At 50.3% G+C, this 27,220-nt stretch overlaps 2 protein-coding genes and 1 long non-coding RNA gene across 8 annotated transcripts in view; 2 read left to right on the top strand and 1 right to left on the bottom strand.

The window, feature by feature from the left end:
* The window catches only part of STARD9 (StAR related lipid transfer domain containing 9), a 121,353-nt gene extending 114,013 nt beyond the window's left edge, over nt 1–7,340 (top strand). For all 4 annotated transcript variants that reach the window (XM_070502890.1, XM_014857294.3, XM_070502889.1 and 1 more), the window contains 7 exons: nt 3,499–3,616; nt 3,772–3,890; nt 4,126–4,190; nt 4,352–4,554; nt 4,791–4,870; nt 5,104–5,262; nt 5,829–7,340. In XM_070502890.1, the coding sequence (XP_070358991.1) occupies nt 3,499–3,616; nt 3,772–3,890; nt 4,126–4,190; nt 4,352–4,554; nt 4,791–4,870; nt 5,104–5,262; nt 5,829–5,930 (846 nt within the window). In that variant the 3' untranslated portion in view covers nt 5,931–7,340. The remainder of the gene's footprint in view (nt 1–3,498; nt 3,617–3,771; nt 3,891–4,125; nt 4,191–4,351; nt 4,555–4,790; nt 4,871–5,103; nt 5,263–5,828) is intronic.
* A 1,875-nt stretch (nt 7,341–9,215) lies between these two features.
* On the bottom strand, nt 9,216–21,720 carry CDAN1 (codanin 1). 3 transcript variants are annotated; one of them, XR_011499879.1, is made up of 28 exons: nt 21,600–21,720; nt 20,905–21,392; nt 20,491–20,697; nt 20,126–20,295; nt 19,901–20,014; nt 19,736–19,814; nt 19,226–19,346; nt 18,933–19,042; nt 18,351–18,440; nt 17,591–17,666; nt 16,895–17,100; nt 16,468–16,588; nt 16,171–16,317; nt 15,890–16,056; nt 15,429–15,516; nt 15,119–15,208; nt 14,862–14,916; nt 14,511–14,644; nt 14,323–14,426; nt 13,904–14,062; nt 13,475–13,538; nt 13,223–13,301; nt 12,939–13,040; nt 11,566–11,673; nt 11,380–11,443; nt 11,040–11,221; nt 10,677–10,784; nt 9,216–10,023 (listed from the first exon to the last, which is right to left on the bottom strand). XR_011499879.1 is itself a non-coding variant. In XM_044765073.2 (28 exons), exons 1-28 carry the CDS (start codon nt 21,687–21,689, stop codon nt 9,898–9,900), a joined length of 3,696 nt encoding a protein of 1,231 aa, XP_044621008.1. In that variant the 5' UTR covers nt 21,690–21,720; the 3' UTR covers nt 9,216–9,897. The 3 variants fall into 3 exon arrangements, 2 of the variants coding, with proteins under 2 accessions (XP_044621008.1, XP_044621009.1); XM_044765073.2 differs by having other exon boundaries at nt 12,892–13,040; XM_044765074.2 differs by having other exon boundaries at nt 12,892–13,040; nt 20,491–20,694.
* On the top strand, nt 9,648–13,859 carry LOC139042775 (uncharacterized). Its single transcript, XR_011499884.1, has 3 exons — nt 9,648–9,786; nt 10,205–10,268; nt 13,039–13,859. It is a non-coding gene; the product is annotated as an uncharacterized lncRNA (long non-coding RNA).
* Nucleotides 21,721–27,220: the final 5,500 nt, after the last annotated feature.

Here is a 27,220-nt window from a genome sequence, read left to right as displayed (position 1 = left end):
ACTTTTATTCTTTTTCATTGATGTAAATATTTAAAGTTAAAAATTTCCCTCTCAGCAGTGCTTTAGTTGTATCCTATCAGTTGTGATATATATTATTATTTTAATTGCAGTAACAGTGGATTATAACATTATATAGCTTTCAGATGTACATCGTAATATATTTAGAATTCTGTGTAGATTACATCATGTTCACCACCCAGAAACTAATTATAGTCCATCCCCCCTCACATGTGAGCCTAATCACCCCTTTTGCCCTCCCGACCCACTTCCCCTATGGTAACCACCAATCCAATCTCCATTGTTATGTGTGTGTGTGTCGTCGTTTTTATCTTCTACTTAGGAGTGAGATCATACGGTGTTTGACTTTCTCCCTCTGACTAATTTCACTCAGCATAATACCCTCGAGGACCATCCATGTTGTCACAAATGGCCGGATTTCATCGTTTCTTATGGCTGAGTAGTATTCCATTGTTTATATATACCACATCTTCTTTATCCATTCGTCCCTTGATGGGCACCTAGGTTGCTTCCAAGTCTTGGCTATTGTGTGTAGTGCTGCAATGAATATAGGGGTGCATGTATCTTTATGCCTTTGCGTTTTCAAGTTCTTTGGATAAATACCCAGCAGTGGGATAGCTGGATCATATGGTAGATCTATTCTTAATTTTCTGAGAATACTCCATACTGCTTTCCATAGTGGCTGCACCAGTTTGCCCTCCCATATATTATTTTTTTATAGTAATTCTGCAATTTCACTTTGTATTTCTTCCTTAATCTAATTGTTGTTAAGAGTTTTTAAAAACTTTTTTAATAAAAAGGCCTTTATCTTTTTTTATTTTGTTATTAATTTTTAGTTGGTTTGCTATGTGTTGAGACAATGTATGATTTCAGAGAAAGTATGATTTCTATTTTTTATATTTATTGAGGGTTTTTTGGTCACGAATATTCCATGGGAATCTAAAAATTGTTTCTGTTGTTTTATCTTCATTATGTAGTCCGTGTTTTCTCTGTATATATGTATTTCTCTCTATATATGTATCTTTTCTGATAATTTGAAAGTCTTTTTCTTTTTTTAAATTCTTGTCATAATCACTTCTGTATCTTTAAATAGTCTTTATTTCTTGATTTAGCAGTTTTCTTTTCACCCTGGCTATAAAACATGAGGAAATCAGTATATATCCACCTTTTCTCCTTTTTTCTCTTTACCTTTTGTTAGAGTATTTCAGCATTGTTTATGGTGTTTGTGTTCACAGAGTTGTTTTAGTTCTTGTGCTAGATTAAATGGACTCTGCTCTCTTCCAGTTCTTGGCCGTGCGTTCTTTTTCCCATCCTAGTAATTCTTCCTCTCATAATTTCCTCAAGACACTCAAGGGCACTGTATTTTCTAGGTTCTGTGAGTTCATATTTGAAAATGTTTATGTTTATTGCCTTTATACTTAAATGAAAGAATATCTGTAGGTTAAATTACTGGACATGAGATTGCTAGGTCAAAGGATATGTACATTTTTAATTTAAAATGGGATAAATATTTCCAAAGTATGCCAATTTACACTCTCAAATAACAACACATAACTGTGCCTACTTAACTGCATTCTGCTTAACAGAGTTATCAAGGGTTTTTTCCTTAAATGTTTGCCAATCTGATAGGCATAAAATAGTATTTCATTTTAGTTTTAATTTCCAATTCTCTTCTGTGTCCGAGACTGAGTGCCTTTTCAGAAATTTAAGAGCCCTTTGGTCTTGTGCTCTGACTGCCAGTGTGCTGTGTCCATTTCTTTGTTGGGTCGTTCTCGTTTTATTTTTGGAGGCCTTTCTTTATATTAAGAAAATTATCTTTTTTCTCATTTGAGGCCAGTGTTTTTTCCTAGTTGTGTATTTGTTCTTCTTTGTTTATATTCATTACTACACAATGAAATTTTAATTTTATGTTATCTAGTTTTTATCAATCTTTTCTTTCATGGCTTCTGGATGTTGTGCCCTGTTTAGGAAGGCATTTCCCCACTATGATATTATTTTTCTTAATTTTTATTTTCTTGTAGTAATATTAAATTATCCCCTACCCCATATATGTTTGCACCACAAAGCATAAAGAATTTATCTTGGCATGATGTATGAAATGAGTCTCTCATGTAGCCTTTTTCTCAGTTGGCAACCCTGTTGTCTCAGCCATATTTATTGATTAATCCACAGATATTTATTGTTGGAAGTCATCAGTGTAGCAGTGGGAGCAGACGGGATCACCTAGGACTATATTATAGAGTGAGAAAAGAGGGCCTAGGCTGAGTCTTGAGAGAATCCCAAAATATCACCTTATGTATGAAGAGGATGAGCCAACAAAGGAAAGTGGGAAGGAGCACCCAGAGAGTGGGGAGCCAGGCGCCTGGGACTGGAGAAGTGAGTATCTCAGGAGAAAGGGAGAGGCTCAGTGAGAGGAGGACCGGGACTTGTTCACCAAACCCAGCCACGTGGATCTCCTGGGGGCCTTGGGGATGGCTGCTCGCTGGGATGGTGAGGCAAAGGCTAGGTTCGAGCTGGTTCAGGAGGGAGTAATAGGTGGGAGACAGCAAATAGTGACAATCATTTCAAGAAGTTTATCTGTGAAGGGCAGGAGAGCAAAGGTGCCTGTAGAGGAAGGTTTTTAAAGGTGAGAGAAATTTTTGAATGCTTAAATACTAATAGGAAGAATCTAGTGAAGAGGGAGAGGTGGAGGCAACAAGTGAGGAAAGAGAAGGTCAGTGGTGACAGGTTCTTCAGAGGGCGGCACCAGACCTCAGTCTGCCTAAAGTGGGAGCCAGCATACGTCACAGCAGGAGGAAAGGAGGGGAGGATGGAGTTGGAACTGTCTTTGTTCACCTCTTGTTGTCTTTAAAGTAGCCCTAGGTTAGGAACTGAGGACACAGGTAGGATGGTGAGTGCCCGTTAGATCCAGCAGAGGTCAAGGGCCGTGTTATTGAGGAGCTGGCTGAGGGAAATTTGGGGTGACCATATTGCAGATCAGAGGATCATCCCCATCTGGTCCCGAATTAGGACCTTTGGCTTAGCTGCTGTACCTGGGCCAAGAGTCAAGCTTTTCACAGCCCGTTGCTTTTCCTCCCCATCCTCCCTCCCACTGCTGCCCACACTAAACCCAGCTCCAGCCATGGCCTCATTCCTGTTGCCACAGTGGTGCAGAGCATCTCCCACCCACTGACCCTGGTACCTGGTCTTCTCAGCCCCAGTTCATTCTGATTCCTGTTGAAACTCTCCTACAAGCAGCCTTTGAGCCTGTGGCTTGAAGAGTGAGGAGGAGAGACTGTTAAGGGACTGGTTTCTATTGTGTTGACTTCTCGGGGGCATCAGCCTCCTGTAATCCCAATGGGGAAGATCTTTTCAATTGAGCCTGTATGTTGGAAACTCTTGGTGCAGTTCAGAGGCCGGGAAGATAATTCTGCGCTGGCTTTCTTGTGCTCCACTTTCTGCCTTCCTCTGCTCTGGTCCTGAGCATCTTCTCTTCTGCAGGGTGACACAAACTGGCCTGATTCCCGAGACTCCTGGACAGGGGATGTACGGGGCCGTTCTGCAGTAAGGGACAGTCACCTGAATCAGGCCGGGTCCACCTGGAGGACCTTAGCCTACAGTGAGTGGGGAGGGGCGGGGGCATAGCCACCTGCCTGGTTTGGGGATGGATGATCCTAGGCAGGATCTGGCCTGGGGTCATAAGGTGCAAGTGACTGTCCGTAAGGAAGCTGTTGCTGTCCCGAGGCCCTGACGTTCCTGCTGTCTTCGCTGTAGGCCGCAGAGCCTCCCGGGGCAGTTGCTGTTCTCCATCCAGCCTGTCCAGCCTGGGAACCTGCTCCTCCTCCTCCTACCAGGACTTGGCCAAGCACATCGTGGACATCTCTATGGCGGATGTGAGGAACTGTTCCACTTGTCCCCATGGTTCCTTTAACAGACCTCTGCTGGGCGGGGGAGGAAAAGAAGGGGTGGAAAGAGCAGGGCAGATAAGGGCAGCCAGGCTGATGTGGGTTTCTTTGCTGTACTCCATCTGTACAAATGGGGAATTCAGTAAATGCTGGCCCAAGTGACTAACCCAGAGGTCTGGTTTGAATCATGCCCCTAATTTGGGTGTGGTCACTGTGTCCCCAGGTAATGGCTGCTTGCTCAGATGATCTGCACAACCTCTTCAGCCACCAGGCAGCAGCTGGCTGGAAGTAAGTTCCTTTGCACAATATCTTGTCCTAACCCTGTTGTCCTGCTTGCTTCTCTCCCCTTTCCCCACTCCACGCTGGCTTCCTTGAGTCCCTCACCGAGCCCCTCCTCTGTGGCCCTGGAACCCAGTGTCACCCCCTCACCCCGTCCTGGTGTCCCCCAGCTATCAGGGTGAGGAGCAGGAGGTGCAGCTCTACTACAAGGTGTTTTCTTCTACTCGGCATGGCTTCCTGGGGGCAGGCGTGGTGGCCCAGCCGCTGTCTCACGTGTGGGCAGCTGTGAGTGACCCCACCCTGTGGCCCCTGTACCACAAGCCCATCCAGACAGCGCGGCTGCATCGGCGGGTAACCAAGAGCATCAACCTGGGTGAGCACAGGGAAGGCTTCCATGGCCTCTGGCCAGGGGACGCAGGTGGTGGGAGGGTTGGAGGCAGCCCTCTTGGGAGGCTGGGACTCAGACTACGTCCAGATCACTCAGGCGAGGTCCAGCTGGGTATCAGGTTGTAGAATGATGGGATGTTGGGGCTGGTCCCTGGGCTGGGAAGGATTTAGGACCAGTTCTGTCCATGTGCCCCCTGACTCTTCCCATCCCTGACCTTCCAGTGTACTTGGTGTGCAATACTGCCCTGTGTGCCCTGAAGCAGCCACGGGATTTCTGTTGTGTCTGTGTGGAAGCCAAAGAGGTGCCTGCCTTGCTGGTGGTAAAGATGTGGTGGGAAGAACTTGGGCTGGAGTGTTGTGAGAAGCAATCTCTCTGGGCATCAGGTCCTCTGGGGGAAGGAGGGCAAGTTGGGTGGGGGTGGGGGTGCCGTGAAGTCTGGGCCATTGTTGCCTTCCATGATACTGACTGCCCTGGAGTCTGTCCCTGTTTGATCCTCATCATGTAGGCAGGACTCTCATCACTCTTTGTCCCCAGGGGCAACTGTCTATCATGGCAGCTCAGTCTGTGTATGACACATCCATGCCAAGACCCAGCAGAGAGATGGTCCGAGGGGAGATCCTGCCCAGTGCCTGGATCCTGCAGCCGCTCACCGTGGAAGGGAAGGAAATCACCAGAGTCATCTACTTGGCCCAGGTGACCCACCTGGTTCAGCTGGCCTCCTAGCATGCCTTGATTTGACCCCACAGCCCCATGGGAGTTTTCTGTTTAGCTGCTCAACATCCTTCAGCGCCCAGGCCGTGTGGCCCAAGAGCTGGAGATTCAAGGGCTTCTTGGGTCACAGTAAGGAGAGTCAGAGGGGAATCAGAGAGGAACGATTGAGACAGAGTTGATGAACCTTCTCTGAAGCTGCTATTCCCAGAGAGCCCAGTGGCCTACATCCTCTGGCTGTTCCCAGGGTCCTCAGGAGAAGATGAGTCATTGTGAGGCAAAAGCAGAGCCATAGCAGAGCAGAGAGCACCACCCCTTCTCTCCAGCTCTCCACTCCCAGCTCCCTGACTTGACCTTTGTCACTGGGAGGTGAAGCTGATGCTTAGATCTGAAAAGCAGAGCCCAGGGGCCTATAAGCTCCAGGACTGTGGATAGTCTGAGGACCTTCTCCCATCACAGCCTGGGGTGGCTACTTGTGGCTGGTGTGTGCCCTGGCATGCACTCTCAGGTCTGTCTGCACCTTTAACTCTTCCCTCTCTGCTTTATTTCAGGTAGAACTTGGAGCTCCAGGCTTTCCTGCTCAGTGCCTAAGTTCCTTCATCAAACAGCAGCCACTGGTTATAGCCAGACTGGCTTCCTTCCTTGGTAGTTAGCATCTCACCGTCAAGATGGTGCTGCTGAGATGCAGGCCCGGGACACTCCAAAGATGCTGGGGCAGCTCTTGTTACCCTCTATACCCTGATGCCAGAATTGTTGAGGCTACCTGCTGTGGCCGACTGGACAGACAGCACTCTCAGCCCTGAGTTGCCAGTGAAGCCCAGTCAGTACTTGGTCACGGCCGGCCCCTCTGCAGAGTGAGGGGGCCAGAGTGCCTGGCCCTGGCTGTCCAGAGTGAATGAAGCTCAACTCACCTTTCTGGATTTCTCTCACCTTTCTTTCCCGTCTCTGGGATCCTATGGCAGATGAGCTGCTCGAGGACCAGGACTGGGCACAGCCAGCTGAGCTGGGAGAATGCAGTGCTGTCTGCAGTACGGTGCTTCGTTAGTTTGGCCCAGCCCTCAGGCTGGTAGGGAAGCAAACAACCATTGGCCAAGACTCTGCTCAGAATCTGCCTTCAGCATTCAGTTCCACTGTGGGATGGAGTGTTAGAAAATACCAAAACAGAAAAACAGTTTAAAAAAACAGCTGCAAAACCAGAACATTGATTCAGAATTGTTTCTCCTTGAATTTTTACAAAATGCTTTATTATTAACTTTTGCTCCCCCCGCCATCCCCTTCCTTTCCCTCACAGGAGAGGACATTTGGGTCTTTGCCTCAGTCAGGAGTACTGAGCAGTGGTCTGTCATGGAGCCGTCACTCCAGAGCTCTGTAGAATGGGAAGACCACTGTAGAAGAAAGTGGGACAGATTAGGGGGCAGGGGAGGGGCCGAGTTCTTTGAGGACTGGGGTGGTCGTGGGTGGGCAGCCAGAAGCTGGCTGCTGACAAGGCAAGAGGAATTGCAAAGAGGTGAAAAATTGCCTTTTGAAGACAGGAGAGAAGATAATGGGACCCCCAGAGGAGGTAAGTGACTTGTTAGGAGGAAGCCGAGTTCCGTTCCTTACCTCCCTCAGAGCTTGGTCCGGCCTTCAGTGGTCTCGTGAGCATTCCACGCTGCCGCTTTAGGCCCACCTGTTCTCGGATGGGATGGAGAATGGGTTCAGTTTTCTTGTACCTTAGCCTGACTGAAGTTGGGTTTTGAATATTCTGTGTGGTTACCTGGAAGTGGTCGGGGGGAGATGCCCGGCTTCAGTTTCGGTGCCCAGAGTCTTTGGTGAGAGAGGGCGAGCATATGGGGATTGAGACAGTGTACAGCAGAGATTTATTTTTCTAAAAGTGTTTGCAGGGATTTTTTTTTTTCTTACCTCAGATTGAGTTATTTATATATTATTGATTGAAGGTTTTTTAAATTGCTTTTAAACTTTTATTTTTCTGGTTAATTTTTTTGGTGACACTTGATATATTTAACACCCTATTTATGTACTCCCTTCTCTTTTCATATAAATCTCTTACTATTGATTGAAAAGGTCGGAACACTTGCAAATTACAAGTCCAGTGTATACTTTTATTTAGTGAAGACTACCCTGGGATAGTCTAAGTGTGTCACTTGAGCTCAGAATTTAGCCTGGAGAGAACGGTGGCAATAACAACTCATGGCCCAGTTTTAAGCTATACAGTTCCACATATGTACCAAGTGCTTCCCATGAGCTCAGCACTGCTTTGCATGTAAATAGCAACCAGAATAGTTGCCCAAATATGGCCAGCTGTAGCCCAAATATGAACAGAGGGAGGATTCCAGAACAGTCATTGCCACACCTAACAGTGACTATAGTCCCCTGGAAGGAAGCTCTTGAACAGGTGTGCACCCTTGGGGCTTCTGAGGCAGAGAGACAGCGATGGGAATCAGAACATATGGGTAGCCTGGAGGTGACCTTATGCTCTTACTAGGGCAGCCACACAGGCCTGTGAATCAGCAATCTAAAGAATACTAACTGAGGCTGATCTTGTCGCAAAATACAAAAGTGTGAAAGATAATCCAGGGACCTGGCTCTAAATGATCGTGATGAAGTCAGATTTTGGTTTAGACAGATGGTTCTCAGACTCCATTGTGGATCAGAATCACCTGAAAGACTTGTTACCCCCAGGCCGGGCCCCACCCGAGCTCCTGGTTGAGGAGCTCCTGGAGAGGGCCCCTGTATTTGTATTTCTGGGAACTCCCAGGTGACCACACTTTGAAAACCACTGTTTTAGACAATTAGGAGAGAGCAGATATATGGAAAGGAACCTAATGAGTTCACTAGTTTATTAGCTGCCTGTCTAATTCCTGTCATCTCACTGCCCAGAGTAGGGCTTTAAGGTTCACACAGGCAAGGACTAAGTTTGCTTGACTGAGCCCATGCTAAGTTTAACTGAGTGGGCCTCGGGTTTTCCTCTCTGCCTGCCCCCTCATGCGGAGCAGGGTGTCTGAGGCGCCTGCTGCTTACCTTGGGCCTCAGCTTCCTGGGGCAGTGCTTTCATTCAGCCACACCTAATGGGCGCAGAAAGATAAAACATTTCTTAACTGTTTCGGTTCCCAGGCATTTAGAACTTCCCGACTTGCTGTAGCATAAATTGGATTTAAAGGACAAAGATAAAGGCCTTTGAAATGAAGAAATTAAGAAAAAAGGTCCAGATGCAGAAACTGAAGAGTAACTGAGATGCGCTGAGGGGAAGGCGCAGCCTGACTGGGCAGAAGCACCATTACAAAGTGGTGATTGAGAGACACCCCCATATTTTACTTTCTGTGCTTATGGGACTCACTCTGAGTACGGGCCCCCACTGGATTTACTAAGGTCACACAGCAGACCCCTCTAGGCCGAGAATCTTACCCTTCCTTGGTCTGGAGACCTCTCTGACAGCTGTGAACTTTCCCCCCTAAAAATGCAGACGTATGCACAGAAAAGATTTTGCAAGCCATTGCAAGAGGGTCCACTGACTACCCTCTCCTTCCCCTGACAGAGGCCAAATCGCTCTGTATACACTGCCAACGTAGAAAAACCAGATTTTACAGGAGGGAATGTAATGCACATTATCAGGGTAGTTAGCTTTCTTAGTCACAATCAATGGATCACTTATAGACACGCACAACGCTTTTGTTCTGAGCCAAGTCAGACACCCCCCAGCCCTAACAAAACAAGCCTATCTATCTGAGAGTATCTGGTGAGTGGAAACTTTGTACATTATCCTAAACCTTTCAAGGGAGTTGCATGGAAGTCAGTTAACAGGGCCCCAGGCTCGCACTGCTAGGTGGCCCAGCTACTGGTACAGCTCCGCCCTGTCAGTGCCCACCTCCCGCCCACCTGAGACTTTGCCGCCTTCTACAGGGAAGAGTCGGTGAAAATAACTAGACGTGAAGCCCTCGGTAAAGAAAACAGTTTATTTTAAAAAGCTCTAATGTTCGGCCCTGTGCGTGGCCCCCGGATGGAGGGAGGGTCGAGAATTACTTCCTGCACAGGGCTCAAGGCAAGGGAGGTGCAGGGTAAAGCCGGGTTTCTGTCGGGCAAGTGCCACCTCATCTGTTGTGCATTTTTCAGAAGACGGCAGTCCAGCTCCTGGTGGTAAGAAGACTCCCAAGATTCATGTTTTAACTTTACTCACAAGTTAAGCAAGAGTCATTTGCCTCTGTCATGATTTCCCAAACCACAAAGTTTTAAGAGATGCTGGGATAGCAGCAAGTGGGGCTCGCATCCTGTGTCGACAAGCCCATACACATCATTTCATTTAGTATCCAAGTTATAAATGCCAGCTCTTCTGCTCCAGGACTGGAGTCTCTAGGCTTTTCCACCATTATCCTGAACCAGGTGAACCCTCCTCCTTCCTCCAGGACTTGGGTGGTGAGCCTGCAGTCGGTGGGATGCCAGGCAGCCACACGCTTCCTTCGAACGTGAGCAGGAGGCCTGATTACAGACTCAGCTACTCCTGCACCAGCAAGGGTCAGCATGGGCACTTGGGGTGGTGCTGGGCTCTGGGGCCTCCTCCTGAGGCACAGTCAGGTGGGTTCCAGGGTCCTGGTGAGACACCTAAGGCAGGGCCACTTCCCAGCCCTAGCTCTGGGCCAGCACAGTCCCCCGGTTTGGCTGCACCAGCTCACAAGCTCTTAGCTGGGGTTCTGGCACGTGGGGCTCGGCTAGAAACAGGTTGAACAGTGTTGCTAATTCTTCAGAGAAGTCCTGAAATAAGCAGAAAGATGACAGAAAAGGCAGACACGTAATTCTAGATGGTTCATCCTTTCTACTAAAAATCAATCCCAAACATCAAGCCCTAGCTCCCCAGTAAGTAGACGACCCAGCTGTCTTATTTCTTCCCGACCGCCTTCTACGTTGACATTGACTTGAAACCTTGTCTCATCAGTGTTCTGGGATGCTCACGTTCCGGCACAGAGAGTCAACTCTGATGAGAGGCTCAGAACCATCTAGTGAGTACTTATCATCCTCTGCTACGTAATTAACATGCACATTATTTCATCTTGACAAACCCTAAATTATTCCCATTTTATAGATGGAGAAACTAAGATTACTGAGCCCTACGTCACAATAATATTAAGTACTGGCCAAAATTAAAATCCAGGTTATTCTGATTTTAAAAACCCATACTCACTATGCCACATGCTTTTCAACTACCTGCCTTCCATCTTCCCTTCCTCCACTGACACAGTCCTTCATAAATACTCAAATGTGAAGAAGGGCCACCAGAACAGCCACTCAATTTCAGGGTGGCCCTGAAGACACTTGACAAAATCCCCTGAGCTTTGCAAAGATCCTAAGAATACCAGGCCCCATCACTTACCCCCTTTCAGGATAAAAGGGACATGAGGACTCCTTACCCCTGGCCACTGGGCCTCACGGAGGCTGCCCAGGCAGGCCTCTATCTCAGTCTGTCCCATGAGGCCTTTCTCTACCAGCTCCCGGAGCAAGAAGAGCAACAGGTCCCACTGCAACACACATAGGGGAGGAGGTGAGTGTGGCCAGGAGGGCTACACAGTGAGTGACCTTGACTGATACAAAGGACAGGGAGACTAAGGAGGAGACCTGAGATTAACTAAGGGAGTTTACTTTACTTTAGCATGGAACAGAAAGGGGGAGGAATAAAGGAAGAAAGCAGCTCATAGTGTTTGGGTGACGGGTGGGCCTAAGAACATGACTGCAGAGGGCTCAGAAGCCTGCCTGCCCCCATCTCTTTGGCTCACCTCCCTGGGCCGAGTGTCTGCCAGAAGCCCCACGTTTCTTGGGCTCAGCAGTAGCTGCAGTGGAACTGGCACCTGAAAGTTGTCCTTCCACAGGGAAAGCAGCATGTGCAGGAGCCTTCGCGCCTGCCCTCTGTCCAGCTGGTGCTGTGCTGGGGGCCCTAGGACAGGAATTTGGTCTGCAACTATGGGAAGAGAGGAAAGCCAGGCTTTAAGAAATGGAGACAGGGGCACCTGGCTGGCCCCTAGGAGGATGAAGAGCAGAAGAAAGCTCCCTGTTTCCAATCTTGCTTGTACCTAACCCCAAGATTTGGCAAGAGGGTCATGTGACAGGGCGCCATACCAAGGAGGGATGCTAACTCCACAGAGCACTTTGCCAGATGCTGCTCGGCAGGTGGGCACAGGAACTGTGGGGAGAAAGGAGACCCTGGACATTAGCATCATCCTTAGAGCAGCAGCCCCAAGCCAGTGCAGCTCTGGTTATCAGGCACTGGACAAGGACACACAAGAACATCCTGCCACGTCTCACCTGGCGACACTGCAGCATCTGGCCCAGCTGGCCTAGGAGCTGCTCCAGATGCTCCGGGGACACACCCTCCTCAGGGTCCCTGGGCCCCGCAGCCAGAGAAAGCACATCCTGGAGAGAGCAGGGGCGGGAGCAGAGTGAGACCTCGTGCCAGGCTGGGGCCCAGGAGGCCACAGAGAGTGTGTCTTGGGGTGGGGATGAGCCAGTGGAGAGAGGCAGAGGAAAAGGAAGACAGGGCCCCTGGGGTGAAGTCACCGGGCCAAGGTGCCCTTAGACTTGGGCTTGGGCAGGACAGCACAGCCGGGAGAAGCGATCGAGTGACAACAACAGAGGGAACAAATGGAGCAGGTAAGCTGAGGGGACAACGTCCTGCCAGAGAGCTTGAGAGATGTAATTTGTTTTGGGACAAAGGTCTACCTAGCCAATTCCCAGAGAGTGTCTCATTCTGAAGGCCTTTAGGGGAACCGTCCTACTGTACATACATCGTAACATTTTCTGTCCTTTGTGCTTCACTGTTCATCTCAGGAGTCGAGGTTTCCGTACAGAAACCTGCTGCATATTGAAAACCAGTAGCTAATGGCCTCTCAGCTTTTTCTTCTCAATTCCTACATACTTTCTAATTTTAGTCATTCCTTCTTTGTCCCTAGTCCAAATCTTTACTCGAACACTAGTACCCTAGACCAGGGCCAAACAGTAAATTGTTTAGGCTTCACAGGCCATAAGGTCTCAGCCCCAATTACTCAACTCTGCTGCTGTAGCACAAAAGCGGCCCTAGGCAATTTGTAATGAATGGGTGTGGCCGTGTTCCAATAAAACTTTATTCACAAAAATAGGCAGCAGGCTGGACTTGGCCCCTGGGGTGTGTGCTGACCCCTGCTCTAGACGGTCTGAATTTTTTTAATCAAGAGTATTGATAGTTTATTTTTACTGCCAGTAACTAAACAAGCATGACCTCCTGCATAGGAGAACATTTGTGAAATCACATCCCAGTAACAGGGTGACCGCCCTTCCTACTACTACCCTAGACAGCCATTCCCTACCTACTCCCATCACCATCTGCGTGATACAGATTTAGTCAAAAATTTTCACATCTACCTTTCACCCTCCTTGGGTGACTCAAGTACCAAAAGTCAGAGAAGATTAATTAGGAAAATCATTCAGTTCAGCTTCGCCCTACCCAGTCCCACCGAGTCATGGGTAAGACAGGAACTAGCTGGACAACACAGAGCTGCTACACAAATACTGGAGTTGATGTGAGAAAGGAGGGAGACCAGGAAAAGAGCAGGGAAAGGGAGGAGGGGAGCCAAAGGGAATAGGGGAGCTGTGTACTTTTATCTCGGAGATGAGGTGGGAGGGGAGGGGAGCATGGTGCTCACAGGCACGGGAGCAGCCCCTCCGCTCCCCCCGGGCGGCCGGTTCAGGACCCTGGGCTCGAAGCAGGCGACTCACTGCCGCCTTCACCTCTCTCCTGATCAGCGCTGCAGGTCAAGGGAGAACGGAGATGGTCACCAGAGCAGCCCCGCACAGGCTCACCACGCCAACCCGTGCCCTTCACCTTTTCCAGCTGGCTCTGAGTCCCATCTCCCCTAAAGGGCCGCTTACTTCCGGCCAGTCCACTTTTGAAAAACTTGGTCAGCCATTCCCCTCTCCTGGACCTTACCTGTGACGTTGGCTGACAACCAAGCACAGGCTTTCTCTGTTGCAAGCCCCACAGCGATGTGCTCTGCGCTGCTTAGAACCTGTGACACAGGAGGACTGCAGAGTCAGGGTCCAAGGGACAATGATGAATGCCCAAGTCCAGGACTGACCCACACACTGGCAGCAGCCTCACGCGTACACCCACGACTCAGCAGTGCACCCCTCCCACCACCAACTGGCCAGCCTGCCAGCTCCAGGCCTCCTCCCTACGTACGGCTGCGGGGGTCTCCTCGGGAAGCAGTGCCCGCACAGCGCCAGGGCTCTTCTTCTGGCAGAACCTGAAAGGAGAGAGGAAGTCGGTGATCTTTCAGCCTGGCTCACGGAGGGAAATGCCCTGAGTGCACCATCGCCTGAGCCGGGAGGGCTCTGCCTCGGGGGAAGCACGTCAGCCCTCAGGCCCCACCCCAGATGCCGGGAGGAATGGGACACCCAACCACCTGTGCTTCCAATTCAACTTTGGGCTTTGGGTCCCCAAAATGCTAAAGCCAAAGAGATGAGCCTACAGAGGAAGCAAAAAGAGAATAAAAAAAGGGGGCGGGGAGAGGACACAGAATAAAGGATATGAGTGAGAAAGAACGAAAAAAGGTCAGAAAAATAAAGCTCAGAGGCGATGAGAGGGTCCAAATAGACTGGCGTCTCTTACTCCCGCCCCTGGGTCAATGCCTGGGCCCCGTGGGGGCACAGCTGGGAACACAAGCTCTCCAACAGCTGGGCTGGATCTCCCCCTTCCTGTCCCTGCATCACCAGCTGCTCTTGAAGAAGCGACTCTGCCTGGCGCACCAGATCTGCCACCAGCGTGGCCCTGCAGCAGGGACAGCAAGGTTTGGAGGTGGTTGGAAGGGTTGAATCGGAAAGGGGCTGCAAATTCAAGGAAATCTGGTCAGAAGTGACTTCAAGGATGTTAGCAAAGTTAGCCCCCAACCCCTACCCCCGGCTCTCCCACCCCCCAGCTGACTGTCCTCAGTTTGGCAAAAAGGTGTTGAGTTAAAAAGGGGAAAAATGATAAGGGAACAAGACTAGGACCCTCAACACCTCCATTGGCAACCCTCAGCACACACTCACTTGATATGTTTGACACAGTTGGAGCCAATTCTCTCCGCCACAAACTCCACAGTCCTGCGCAGGGAGGGTGGCTGGTTGTGGAAAAAGGCTTGGGCCAGCTGTGCCTGTGCAGAGGAGGGAGCGGTGGAGTGAAGGGTTCCGGCTCTCTTCCCTGCTGGGCAGCCCCCTACCCCCACCCTGCCCCTTACCTGAAGCCCCTGAGTGGTCCGGGGAGGCTGGGCTCCCAGGCTGGTGGTGGTGGTGGGGGTGATTTTTCTCACGAAGCCCCCACTCCGCGCACTGCTGCCTGACACCCATGAAGCGAGCAGTTTGCGGAGCTCTCCTGCATCAGAGAAACCAAGTGCTTAGTTCCAGAACCTCCTCCTCCATCACAAGCATCTTGGACTTTAAGCATTTGTGGAGTAAAGAGGCTGAGGCACCTGGGGAGTGCCTAAGAGAATGACGTCTTAGGGTGCTAGGCTCATGGGGGGCCTTGTGGGTACTCATGAAGGGACAGGCCAAGGACCGAGGACCCTCTGGGGGGAGACCAGTGTCCTCACCGATATAGGGGCAACAGGTGTAGAGCAGGTGCTGGTCCACCACAGGCATGCCGTCCTGGGGGAGAGAATGGGCCAGAGTGGGGAAGGCAGGCAGGCTTCTCTTCCCTCCCAGTGTGCCGCAAGTGGGACAGCCAGGTCAGAGAATTAAGTAAGAGTTCAGTCTCTAATCCTGGCTTGTCTCCTGCTCAGCCATCCCAGGCAGCCTGCCTCCTTGATTCTTGCGGTTCCCCTGGCTCTGGCTGGACCCCGACACTTACCAAGCCATGCTCGGAAGCTACTGTGTCCACCTCAATGGCTTCCAACTGACCCTCTTCCAGAAAGAACAGGTCCTCAGGGACTGTGGGAATCTGGCAAAAGAGCAGGGCAGTGCAAGCTCCAGTCAGCACTTCAGAGACTCAGCACACCTCCTACCTCATGGTTGCAGGGTTTAGGGACCTGGTTCAAAGCTTCCCTCTGAAGTCACGGTAATTCCCACACCTCCTCTGAACCTTCATCTTCTGGCCTGACTTCATTCAGACTTGAGACATTCTCCCTCCCCTTCCCCACCTGCACCTTCACTGCACCAACCTGGAAAAGCCAGCCCAGGACAGCAAGGAGCAGCAGCTTGTTTAGAAAACACATCTCCCCTTCGCCTTCCTTTGACAAGACCAGGCTCCTAAAAGGTAAATGACAGAACTGGATTTACGCAAAGAAAGAAATGGAATGGAGTAAAAGAAAGCTGTCACTGGAAGCTGGTTCTCAAAAGCCGATCTAAGGCTCTGCTGTTGTGACGTGACCAAGGTCTCCTCATCGCCCCTCCCAGACATGTACTCCCCCTCAGCTGGGCCACAGGAGCAGAAAAGGGCCAAGGAAAGTGCAAATAATTGCGCGCGCCTTTCCTTGGGGACCAAACCCTGCCTCTCCTCTGAGGGTCGGTTATGGCCATGGTAGCATACAGGACGCACAGGCTGCTCGAGCCTCTTCATCGAGAGCAGCCTCAGCGACGTCCTCCCTGCCCCCTTCGCACAGTTGGACCCCTCTCTACTCACCGATGTAGGCGTAGCAGGAGAGTGAAGACGCTGCGGTAATAGCCCAGCATGGGAACAATGTGGTCGGCGAGGGAAAGGAACTCCACCAGCCAGGGCACTGTGAGCACCGCTCGGCGAGCCCGCAGCCCCTGCTGCAGCAGAGCCAGCACGTCCAGGGCCGGGGGCACCTGGCAGGGCCAGCGCTCAGTCAGTGCGTGGGGCCCAGGGGGCTGGGGAACACCCTCTAACTCCAGTGCCTTGCGGCTCCTCCCAGCGCCCTCCTTACCAGAGCCCCCATTCACCTGGCTCCTCAGGGCCAGAATGGAGTCCTGGAGCTCACGGGTCGGGGGTGGTTCAGGCCCCCGGTATGGCAGGAAAGCCACAAAACCCAGAAACTTAGCCAGAAGCCTCAGGCTGAGCAGCACCACAGCAAACTGCCTCCGTTCACCCTGTAGGGGATCAGGGAAGTAAAAGGTCCTAAGCATAAGGTTTCTAGAATAATTCCAAATCGGTTACAGAGTTCTTCTTGAAAAGCCCCCTCCCTTCCGCCTTCCCTCCTAGGTCAGAACCCTGTCAGCTCCCTTGCTCTGCTCTCCAACCTGCCAGTCCACGTCTGACTCCCCATCTTCATCACTAGGCTCAGGCTGAGGAAGAGCCAGGCCATTGAGCTCCCGGATCTTCAAACTCAGACTATCCATGAGATGCTGATTAAACTGGAAGCTGGAGGGGGAGCAAAAAGAGAAGAAAAAAGGCACTGGCAGAGGCGTATGAAGAACCAGAACAGAGAAGAGGTGCTCCAGACAAAGGCGTGGCAGGGTAGAGAGGGGAGGCCAAGGAGCAATGAGGTTACCTACGTGGGTGAAAGAATGAGAAGGGAAATGGAGGCAGGAAGTGTGAACTGGAAGGAGCCCAGCCGTCACCCAGTCTGCTATATTCCAGCAAAGGAGAGAGAACTGTCTGCCCGCTGGGAAGACAAACCTCTCCCGGCCTCTGCCTCACTCCCTGCAAGACACAGGGCACCTTTACCTGCTGGCACTCAGGATGAAGTCCCTGAAGAAGCCCTGACAGCCTGGGAAGGTGGGGGGCGGGCAGGGCCCCCCGCTGCTTTGAGGGGCCACAAGCCGTTCCTGTAGGCGCCGCAACCGCCCCAGCTTGTCAGCTCCAAGCATACTTAACACATCTGGAGCCTCACCCAAGACAGGGCCCCCAGCACCACCAGGACTCTGACACATCTGGAGCAAAGGGAGGAAAGAATCGAAAAGCCAGTAAATTTTTCTGGAAAGAAGGACTGAACAAAGGAAGGAGGAAGTAATGAACATTCATGGAATGTCAACCATGTCTTGGGTGCTGTAGGAGGGGATTATATTCTTGTTTTACAAATGAAGAAACAAACTGCGAAGTTAAACATTTGCCTAGGATCACTAAGAGCTAGGATTTGAAACCAGGCCTGCCTGAGTCCTAAACCTGGGCTCTTTCTACCATAGCACAAATCAAGGGAAGGAGGCAGTGAGAGGCTCAAGGCAGGCAGGGGTGCAGGGGGCAAGAGCGCTCTGGCTCCTCTCTGGCTGCCTAGGTTTCAACCACCACCCAAGGAGCAGAACTCCTGTTCAAACTCCAGCCCAGGACCTGCCGCTGCTTGCCCCTTCCCGCAGTGCCAGCCATCACCTGGCTGCCTCCAATGCCTACTGTCCACTGTAGATTAGTCTCCTGTGGGGCCATTACCTGGAGAAGCTGTTTTTGGAAAAGCCGAACAAAGTGGCTATGGCTGCAGGCTGCAGAGAGTTGACCCATCATGGCTCTAAGGAGTAAGAGACAGGAACAGAGTGTGAGGGGACAAAGAAGAGAGAGAAAGATCTGAGAGAACAAGCCAATCCTTGCGCCTTTCAGCCCTTTACCAGGGGCTTGAGGAGACCTCTGCCAGAGCTGGCTGGCACAAGGATACAGGAAAAGAAAAGGGACACTGTCCTCAGCACCAAGATCCCTCAAGTCTAGGGATACATTTAACCAAACAAGAAAAATACACCCTTCCCATCTTTAGTCTACACTGAGCGCCAGTGAGCTTCATGACCAATGTGGAAGGGAGATCACTGGACAGAGGATGTTCTCGCTGCATCCTAGTTACCCAGCTGTGCAAAGTTATCAGAATTGCCAAACTAGACGATGGAGAAAAAGGTGGTTGGAAAGGGTCTAACTAGTGACTTGGGCCAAAACCAAGCATGCTGGAACAAGAGCTTTGCACTTTTCCAAGCATTTGCAATCACAAAACATGTATGAGTTGTTTCTGAGTGGAAGGAGCTGGAGAGACAAATCCCTTTTGAGTAGAGGCAGAGCTGATAATAACTGGAGAGATTATGGAGGACAGAAGATAACAGCTTTGGGCTGGAAGGAGCGGGAGAAGAGCCTTCCTCCCATTGGCTACCCAGGGCCCACTAAGCTGCTCATGCCGGAAGCAGGACAAGGCAGCCAGGGTGTGAGCACCTACCTGATCCTGCTGCCCAAGCCCTTCTCAAAATCCCAGCCAGGCTGCTCATGGTGATCTTCCCACTCTCGAAGCACCTCATAAAACACATCCCTGAGAGACACATGAGAATGCCTGATCGCCTGAGGCACAGCTGATCCAAGTCATTCCCAGCCGATCTAACTCCTGCCCAGGAGCGCCTTCCCTAGCTTGGAAGAATAAAGGACAGGGCTGTCTAAGCCCCGTTCCTCATCCTCCCCACTGTTCTCTACATGATGATAACGCTCCACACCCAGGAGCAGCACACGACATGCCGCACGAACTTCTGAGGGCAGTGAAACTTGGTCCAGCTCTCTCTTGTCTGAGAACTCTGTGACCAAAGTCATATACCTGTGAGAAGGCTGCTAAAGTCAGAGGTCAAAGTCCATGGGCATGAAACAGAATGAAGCTACGTGGTCCTTATGATGGCTGGCAGGAAGGGGCTGGTGATGCTAAAGCACCACCTGTTAGTGCCAAATTCCTAGTTTCTATGAATACGACATAGGCTGCCAATCCCAGAGAAAATGCTGCCTTATCTCCTCCCCAAAAGTTCCCTTTTCTGGTCACCTCTGTTTTTTAAAAGTATGAAAGGCTCGGTCACTGGAGAAGTTGGCACGATTGTCAGTTTCTGGCTGAAAGGAGACAGCTTGAGCAGAGGGTGGCATCGCCAGGGAGACCTAAAATATGGCAGTGACATTAGGAACTGAAGCCGGCAAAGTCCACACTTAGAAAACTTCATCTCTGCATTCCTACCCAGAGTTAGCCCACATGATGCTAGAGTAGTGTGAGCTGGGCTGCCTGGACTCCGAGGCTGGAAGGGCCAGGTCCAGGCTAGTAGCCGTCTAAGATGGGGTCACTACCTTAGCAACGCTGCTCTCGTAGGCAGCTTGAAGGCGGCCTTGCAGAGCAGGTGAGAAGCACAGCAGCCGCTCATTCTCAGCCAACAGCTTCAAGGTCCCTTTGTCCAGACAGGAAAGAACTCTACAGGGACAAGAGCACATACGACTGAGGATGGGACACAGACTGTAGGCACCCAGAGCACTATCTGGGGCATGGAGCAGGTATGTAAGGCAAAGTCGTGGGCCAAGGATTAAAGATGATGGAGGCAAAGGGGGAGGACATGTGACCTAGGGAGCAAGAGTGCAGGACAGGAACATTAGACATAAACCCAAAAGTCAGCTGCCAAGCCCACAGGGGCAGTGTGATTCTTTCAGGAGCTAAATTCAGTCTTGACACAAAACTAAAGGTCACATGTAGGAAAAAGTCCAGGGCACTGCATTTGTGTTAAGCACAAGCATGTACCCCGAGTGGCCAGAGAACCAAGTGGACACTGGGAATAAGGCTCAAATGCCCCAGCTCGGGAAACTCACTGAAACTGATGCTCCAAAACCTGCACAGCAAAGAAGACACAGTCATGGACGCTCTGGAACAGTGGACTTTCCAGGGAATCTAGAAGGATTGTACCAAGCTGTCTGTCAGTTAAGAATTGTTCCATCTCCAGACCCCATTTCTCAAAAAGAGCCTTGCTCACCGACCTAAAGCTCCTGGACTTGGTTCAAGGTCACTGTCCTTGGCGGCCACCATCCTCCGGGCAGTAAGGAGCTGAAGGATGAAGAAAAGCTCCAAGAAGAGGTTTGGGACCAGGTTCTCTGGATATAAAAAGCACCATCCAGAACCAAGGCTCAGTTCCATGTGCCTTTTCAACTCTCCTGCCCTGTAGCTCTACAAGCAGCTCCACTCCGAGCCCTGTGCTCACTCACCTGCAAGGCATGAAGAGTAGATAAGGGCTACCAGCTCCAGGCGCCGGTGGGAAGACACTCCAGCAGGGTCCGCGGGTTCAGCGGTGAGGTTTCCTATCCGGCTGGGGAGGGGAGACCCTGACTCTGGGGTGGGACAGGCGGGAGTAGGTGACTGCTGCAGCTGCTTGGAGCTATGGAGACAGAGAGATGTCATGAGCGGTCAGCCTGGCTTCCCCTCCACAGCCACACTCTGGTTCCTCCAGAGAGGGCAGTCACAGCCCAGGAAACAGACCCAGGGGTCCCAGGGGGCAAGTCAACCTCCGGGAAAAGCCCTGCAGATCCCCACAGGGAGGAAGCTGACATCCCAGGGAGCGGCAAGGCCATACCGCTCCTTCCTGAGCATCTCCCGCTCCTCTTGCAGACTTCTGCACCCTGGGGGAAGGCCATGGCCCCAAGGGCTAGTGTCCAGGACTGAGGGTTGGGAACTGGGGACACAGTTGATTGGGGGTGAGGTGAAGCAGGTCTTGGGCTTGGAGAGTGACCGCTCTTCGCTCACCGGAGTTGGGTTGATCCTGCGTGAAGGCTTCGTCCTGCTGAGAGTAGCCACAGGTCGTTCTCAAATTCCCATCTTCAAGCACGGCCCCTCCAGCCCCACAACGGCTGGACCCTGTGCCCAACGCCCCTCACCGCTGTGCTTCTCTCACTCCCAACCTTCCAGCCAGCCAGCCCCACGCTCTACTGCGGGGCGCCCAGCCCTAAGGTGCTGACTCCCCATCCCCCAGATGAGGGCTGATTCTCACCCTGCAGGGCCGAGGGGAACCGAGCCTACGGGAGGGAACTCCTCCAGGTTGCTGAGGTTTGGTGGATCAGAGCGCGCGAGGCTGGGGCTGCCGGGGCTGCCAGAGCCCCGAGGCCTCCGGCCCGCGGCCCAGGGCAGGCCCTCCCCGCCGGCCCCCTCCTCCAGGCCCGCGGGGCCGCGGCCTCCGCGCTCGCGGGCCGGCCCCGGGCCCCGCCTCCTGCCCCCGCGGCGGGCCGAAGGGGCCTCGGCGGCGGGGCTCGGGAGCTGGGTGGGAGGGAAGAGCTGGCTGCGCGCCCCGCGGCTGCCCCGCGGCGGGCCCCCCGGCCTCCCTGGCAGGGCCGCCGAGGAGCCCGGGGCCTTGGCGGGGGTTGGGGGGCCCTGCGGGAGGACGCGGCTGCTCTGCTCCCTCAGGAAGTTCAGCAGGAACGGCACGAATTCCTTCCGCAGCGGCCGGAGCGGGCTCAGCGCGGCCGCCTCCCCGGGGTCATCCTGGGGGAGGAGCGGCGAGGGGCGCGGGTCAGCTGCCAGCAGCCGGGCCGCAGGGCGCGCTGAGCGGGCGGCCCGGCCAGCGGCCCGCGGCTGCAGCACACTCGCCCGGCTGACAGCCAGGCCCCCGAGACGAAGGGCAGCGGAGGGCTGGGATCTCCCGCGGGAAGCGGCCTCGGGTCAGGCCTGGGGGCGTGTCGGCGCTGATACCTCCGAACTCTGGGCGCTGCGCGCGATCCACCGCACGGCGGCCGCGACCGACACCTCCTCTCGCAGTAGCGACTCCAAAACGGCCGCCATCCCGGTCGGGACGCTCGGAGGCGACTGCGCAGGCGCGGGCGCGCCACGGGCGGCCTAGGAGGGGCGGGGCCGGCGCCGAAGGGCGACGGTTGGGCAGCGGGCCGGAGGGGCGGGGCCGGCGGGCGGGGCCGTAGGGCGGGTCGGGCCCGCGGCGGCGGCGGGGCTTCCCCAGGCCGGAGCTCAGCCGCCGCCTGCCGTCAGGGCCGCGAAGTGCAGCCGCACGGCTGTCGCTGGGGCCCGCCCCGGCTGCCCTGGCCCGAGGCGCGACCTGCCGGGACGCGGGGACGCGGCGGGGCAGACCGAGGGCCGGGAGAACGGCCGGACAGTGAAGGGGAACGATTCCCGGGAGAGGCAGCTGCCTGCATCTTCTGCGACAGGCGCATTCTTTTCTTTGGAGAGTTTTGCTTTCTAGAGTCAACCGTCCCCACCCTCAGGATCTTAGGATAAGGCAGCCTAACCTCATTTTGACCTTGTCTTTCCAAAGGCTGGGTTTTCAATGCCGGGGTCCACACGGCATCCCTGGTTTCCCCGCACTCAACATCAGCTGATGACCCTGTCAGACTTGAAGACCGAACCCTCGCAGGAAGGCTTTCCGTGATCCTCAGCCCCTAACTCTTCATCCCGCGACAACCCTCAGGCCGCCCTGCGCACTGAAGCGCTTGTCTGTATCTTGGCCTCCCTTACACCTTATAATGATGGGTTTACACCGGGTTGGTATTTCAACTACTTTGCAGTTGAGAGGTTAATACGCACATTCATGATTAGCTTCTGGGAGCGTGAGTTATTTCGGAATTTATTTCAAAAACCATGAAAGTCAGCTCTTTGGATGTTGCTGCTGTCTAAGAAATGAAGAAAGGGAACCCAGGCACAGAAAAACAGATGGCGCTACCTCCCGGGCCAAACCGAAGCAGGAGCGTGGGAAGCAGCGGCCGCGCGAACGCGCCCGAGGGCTGCTCTGGTTCAGAGGAAGGTCACAGGCGGGAGGGAAAGGCCGGCGGGGAGCAGACATCACTCTAGTGCTACAGAGGGTGTTTCCCGCGGGGAAGTACAAAGTACCTCCAGCCGGAGACAGAAGGATGGCCTGAAAAGGAGCTTTGAACACTTCCCATTATTACACGGGGAACCATCTCCTCATGTCCCTGAACCTTGATTTTTATCTGCAGGGATACTGAACACCTAGTTTCTATTCAGTCCGCTGCTGCTTTTTCTAGGTCACTCCTGGATGTGGTACTGTATTTATAGTAACACTGTCTGTTCCCTGTGGATCTTGTAACCTCTGCATTCAATAACTTTGTTAAATTAGAAAAACAATATATCCCACTTTTGAAATCCAAACCACCGCACAAATAGAACTAGAGTTTGCATGCGGAATGAATATTTTATTACTAGATTATAAAAATAAAATACAAAATAATTTTAAAACAGAACTTAAAACATTGTACAAAGCTTTAATATGATACAAATGGGAAAATTAAATAAATAATTACACTTTTATGTACAGGTGGCCTATACAAAAGCACTCGTGTTTCTGCCAACACTATGTCCTTGGTTGCCTGAACAGAAATGCATAAAGAGGGCTGCTGGAAGGGAAAGGGAACGATACAATAGCTTTGTAGTATTTCAAAGAGCAATTTCTCCTCACTCTGATTTCATAAAGAAGAGATGAAAGGGAGAAAACTGGAATCACCGAAGTCCTCTAGTCTAACTCACTGGTCATGCTTGACACGAGAGAATTCTTCCGGTTTGCAGTTCAATCTGATGCAACAGCTGCCAATAGTTCCTAACTTTTAAAAGTTCTATCTAATTCAAAACTAGATGTTTTCCCCTCCCTCTTTTTCCTAAAAGCTGTGAACTTGTAAGTAAATGGCCCCATGAAATTGGCACTGGCTGTTTCAGGAAAGGAATGAGGAGAGCGACCAGGAACTGTGTACGAGGGAGAAGGGAGGGGGCTCCAGCCTGGGTCCCCGGAGCTGTTCTCTTCTCTATTCAGCTCCCCCAATCCGCCAATTTCAGAGCCCCAAGTGGCACAGTGTTACATTTTCTTTTTTTTCCTATCTCTGTATTTCTGAATGCTTTTTACCTTAGTGAACTAATTTACCTATCTGGTGAATAGTAGTTTAAAAAGAAAATAGTTTTGAAAAAGTCCCAAGGGCTTTCCCCTCCCTGGGTTGCTCCCTAAAATAAATCACATTCAAGCTCTGATAGCCTTGTTTACTCCTCGTGGGTGAGTGAAGAACAGCCAGACAGACTCCAGGTATCGAGAAGTGCTGTGTGTGAATTTTTAAGGATTTAAACTGTATATTATAAGCGGGGGAAAAAAGCATCATATGGCTGGGGTAGTATATATAAAAACTTGGTTTACTCAATGTTTGTAACTGGGTGAGTGAACACTTATGTACACAATATGAAACAATATTAAACTACTGAAAAGAGGTAAAATTCCTATCCATCATTAGTGTGTAAAATTATGTCATCAGCAAATCCTACAGTCACATGGGCTCAAAGATCTGCCTCACTGAATCCTATTCTCCAGGTCAAGGAACCCAGCACCCCTGGCCCAGGGAATCTGAGAGACATATCAACATCACCAGTGATACATACTGTGTCCATACTGTCACTTCCAATTAAAGAGGCAGACCCTACTAAAGTTTCACAGGGCAATGAAGGGAAAGGCTTCATGTCTTTCACATCTCCTTAAAACCAAGGATCCAGCAAAGTCTAAGGAAATATTCAAATCATTACTGAGTAAAGTGGTACTACTTGGGTATTCAGTGTCTTGAGATTATGCATAACCTCAAGGTGATCTTGATCTTGTCACATCCTTTAATTTTTTGACCCAGATTTCCTCAAGGGGAATAACTAAACATCAAGCTTACATTTTAAAAGTCAGAGCAGATAATCACAACTGAATTAGAAAATGTATTGAAGGGCCAAGACTTTAACATCATCATTTCATCTCCAGTCAGAGATTTCTCAGGGACTGAGGGGTGCAGCATTCAAATTCCCTTTTAAATGAATAAGGATCCTTCTCCCATGTCCTGGAGTTACTAAGAACCACAGGAATTCCCCGTATACTTCCTGCAGTTCTCCCTAACAATAGGGAGACTGGTTCCCCAGGCTCACAAAATGATCTGGGTTAAACTTCTCATAATTCCAGAGGGACTGCCAAACTACTGAGAACATCCAATGATACGATGTTTCACACTGTTCTCATATCCTCGAGGTACACGCCAGAGCTCTACTGGATGGGAACAGGCAAGTGGGATGTCATAACAACTACCTGGGGTTTTCCATGTACTACAGCCTTTCGTATGGCCCTGAGGCTGGGAATTGCCTCTTGTTCCTTTCCCTAAATTAAGATCTAAATATACACCTGTGGGTTCTGAACTTTGACATGTGAGGACTATCATAGTGGTTACATGCCTTAATCCTGTAATACTTGTTGTATTAAAACACAGTAACCATTCTGCAAATAAACTGTCTATAGAACTAAACTCAAGAAAGTTAAACAATGCAGTTGCCGTCACCCATTCTCTCTCCTCGGTGATACAGGTGCTAAAGACTCTCTTCTTTGAGCCAAAGTCCCAGCACATCTGGGGTAAATGCACATACACAGAAATGAGCAGACTTGAAAAGAGTGAATGCAAACAACTTAATTCCAAAATACACGAATAGGAGGGAAGAAATGGTTCCCTAACATACGCCATGTTTTGATAGATATAAAGGAATGAAAAAAAGTTTTAACACGTGAAAACTCTGATCTCCAAGACCAAATCTAGACTTATCTACAAATATATTTTCAAATAGCCAGAGTAAGAAACATTTTTTTCCCTAAGCCTCTGAATTCTGGATTCTGTTTCTCCTGTCACCAATTCCTGATGTTATTAGATTAAGAATGTAGTTCCTAGAACAAAATATTCTCTGCTTTAGGAGAAAAAGTGTTTGTTTTTAATTCAAAGCTATTTGGTATAGGAAAATTAATTATAGTTTTAACTATCTGTGTCCGGGTTTATAAAACATGCAGCAATGTTCACTTTTTCCTTGTAGATTGAATGCAGCCACAGAAACATTCACGTCAGAATCTGTGGCTTGGAAGGACTCTCTGATGATCGCTGAAGAACCTCAAGCTCCCATATGACTCGGAGCTAAACAAAGAGCTACTGCAAGACTCGTCCACTGAATTAGTAAGCAGCTGAGATTGGTTTAGTATTTTAAAGTGGATAATGACAACAGTGGGTCTCAATTACCGTTTTGCTACTTATTTAGGACTCGATTAACTTGACAACTTTTACAAAAAACATTCACTTCACAACATGCAACTTAAAAAAACAGTAAATGTAACTACGCCACTGTCAGCAAGGCCAGCTTGCATACCCAGTTGAGAATGAGAGTGCCTGCCTAAGACTTGCCATTCACAAATGTTTATAATCTGTGCTTTCAGGTTAAATTTGATATGACCCAATTTTCCTTCTTTGTTCACTCTACATTAAATGCCTTTAAGCTGTGCAAAAAATTTCTCTGTGAAATTTTAATATTTCAACCAATGTGTACACCCTGGAGATTTGGCAGCATAATTTAGGAATAATGCTACCTAAAGGGACTGAGCTGTGGCTAATTTCATCTTCTGCTCCACCCAGGTAATTCCAGAGACTAGACAAGGGAGGGTAAGTCAAGTGTGACTAGGTAACCAGCCATTTTGGTTACCAGGAGATGATAGGAGAAACCAGGAGGTCCTTCATTTTCATAAGATAATTTTAACTTCTGTCCCATATTAGTTTTAGTAGAGTTTGGCTTGATTTTAATAATGGCCATCTCCCTCATCTTAGGTTGAATACCCAAACTGGTTTAAAATTACTTGGATGACCTATGTTTGTCACTGAACTATGCCATCACTAAAAAAACCAAAAATAAATAAAAAATAAAGAACTAAAAAGAACAAAAAAAATCAGTTCATTCCCTGTATGATACTTGAAAATAAAACAAAAACAAAAATCCTTGTGCCAAAGTGCTTTGCTCAGGGCTGCCAACTTCTCTTTTTAGCCTGAGACATCTAACATCTAAAAGCACAAACTATGCTTTTAAAAAACCATAAAGTAAATCTCTGTGTAAGACAGTACTTTTAAGTGGACCTATTGATACATAAGATGTAGTCTGTTTTCTTTTGAAAGTATCAGAGCAGAAACATTTTTGGTAACTCTTTCCTCTAAGTGCAAAATAAAATATTCTTAGACAACGAGGCTGTTTCTCTCCAGATCTTGACTTTGTCAGTGCCATTTATAAAAGGAGGCAACACAGTGGAATATTTGGGAGAAAAACGGAAGGAAACAAGAAAGAGAAAATATTCAGTTGACATGTTGCCATCACTGTCAGTTTTGACTACTAGCAGAGAAACGCCAATAACAAATAAAATAACACACAGACCACAACTGTAGCCTCATTAGCTTCTGCAGCGGTGACCATGAGCACATTTCTGACTAGAGGGGTCAGGATTTAAAGCTGGCTACTTTTAGCACAATTTAGCTAATACAACA

The sequence above is a fragment of the Equus asinus genome, chromosome 2, assembly GCF_041296235.1.
Source record: "Equus asinus isolate D_3611 breed Donkey chromosome 2, EquAss-T2T_v2, whole genome shotgun sequence".
Classification (NCBI taxonomy): Eukaryota; Metazoa; Chordata; class Mammalia; order Perissodactyla; family Equidae; genus Equus; species Equus asinus.
The sequence above is the reverse complement of the archived record's forward strand: the minus strand, read 5'-3'. Positions and strand labels throughout refer to the sequence as shown.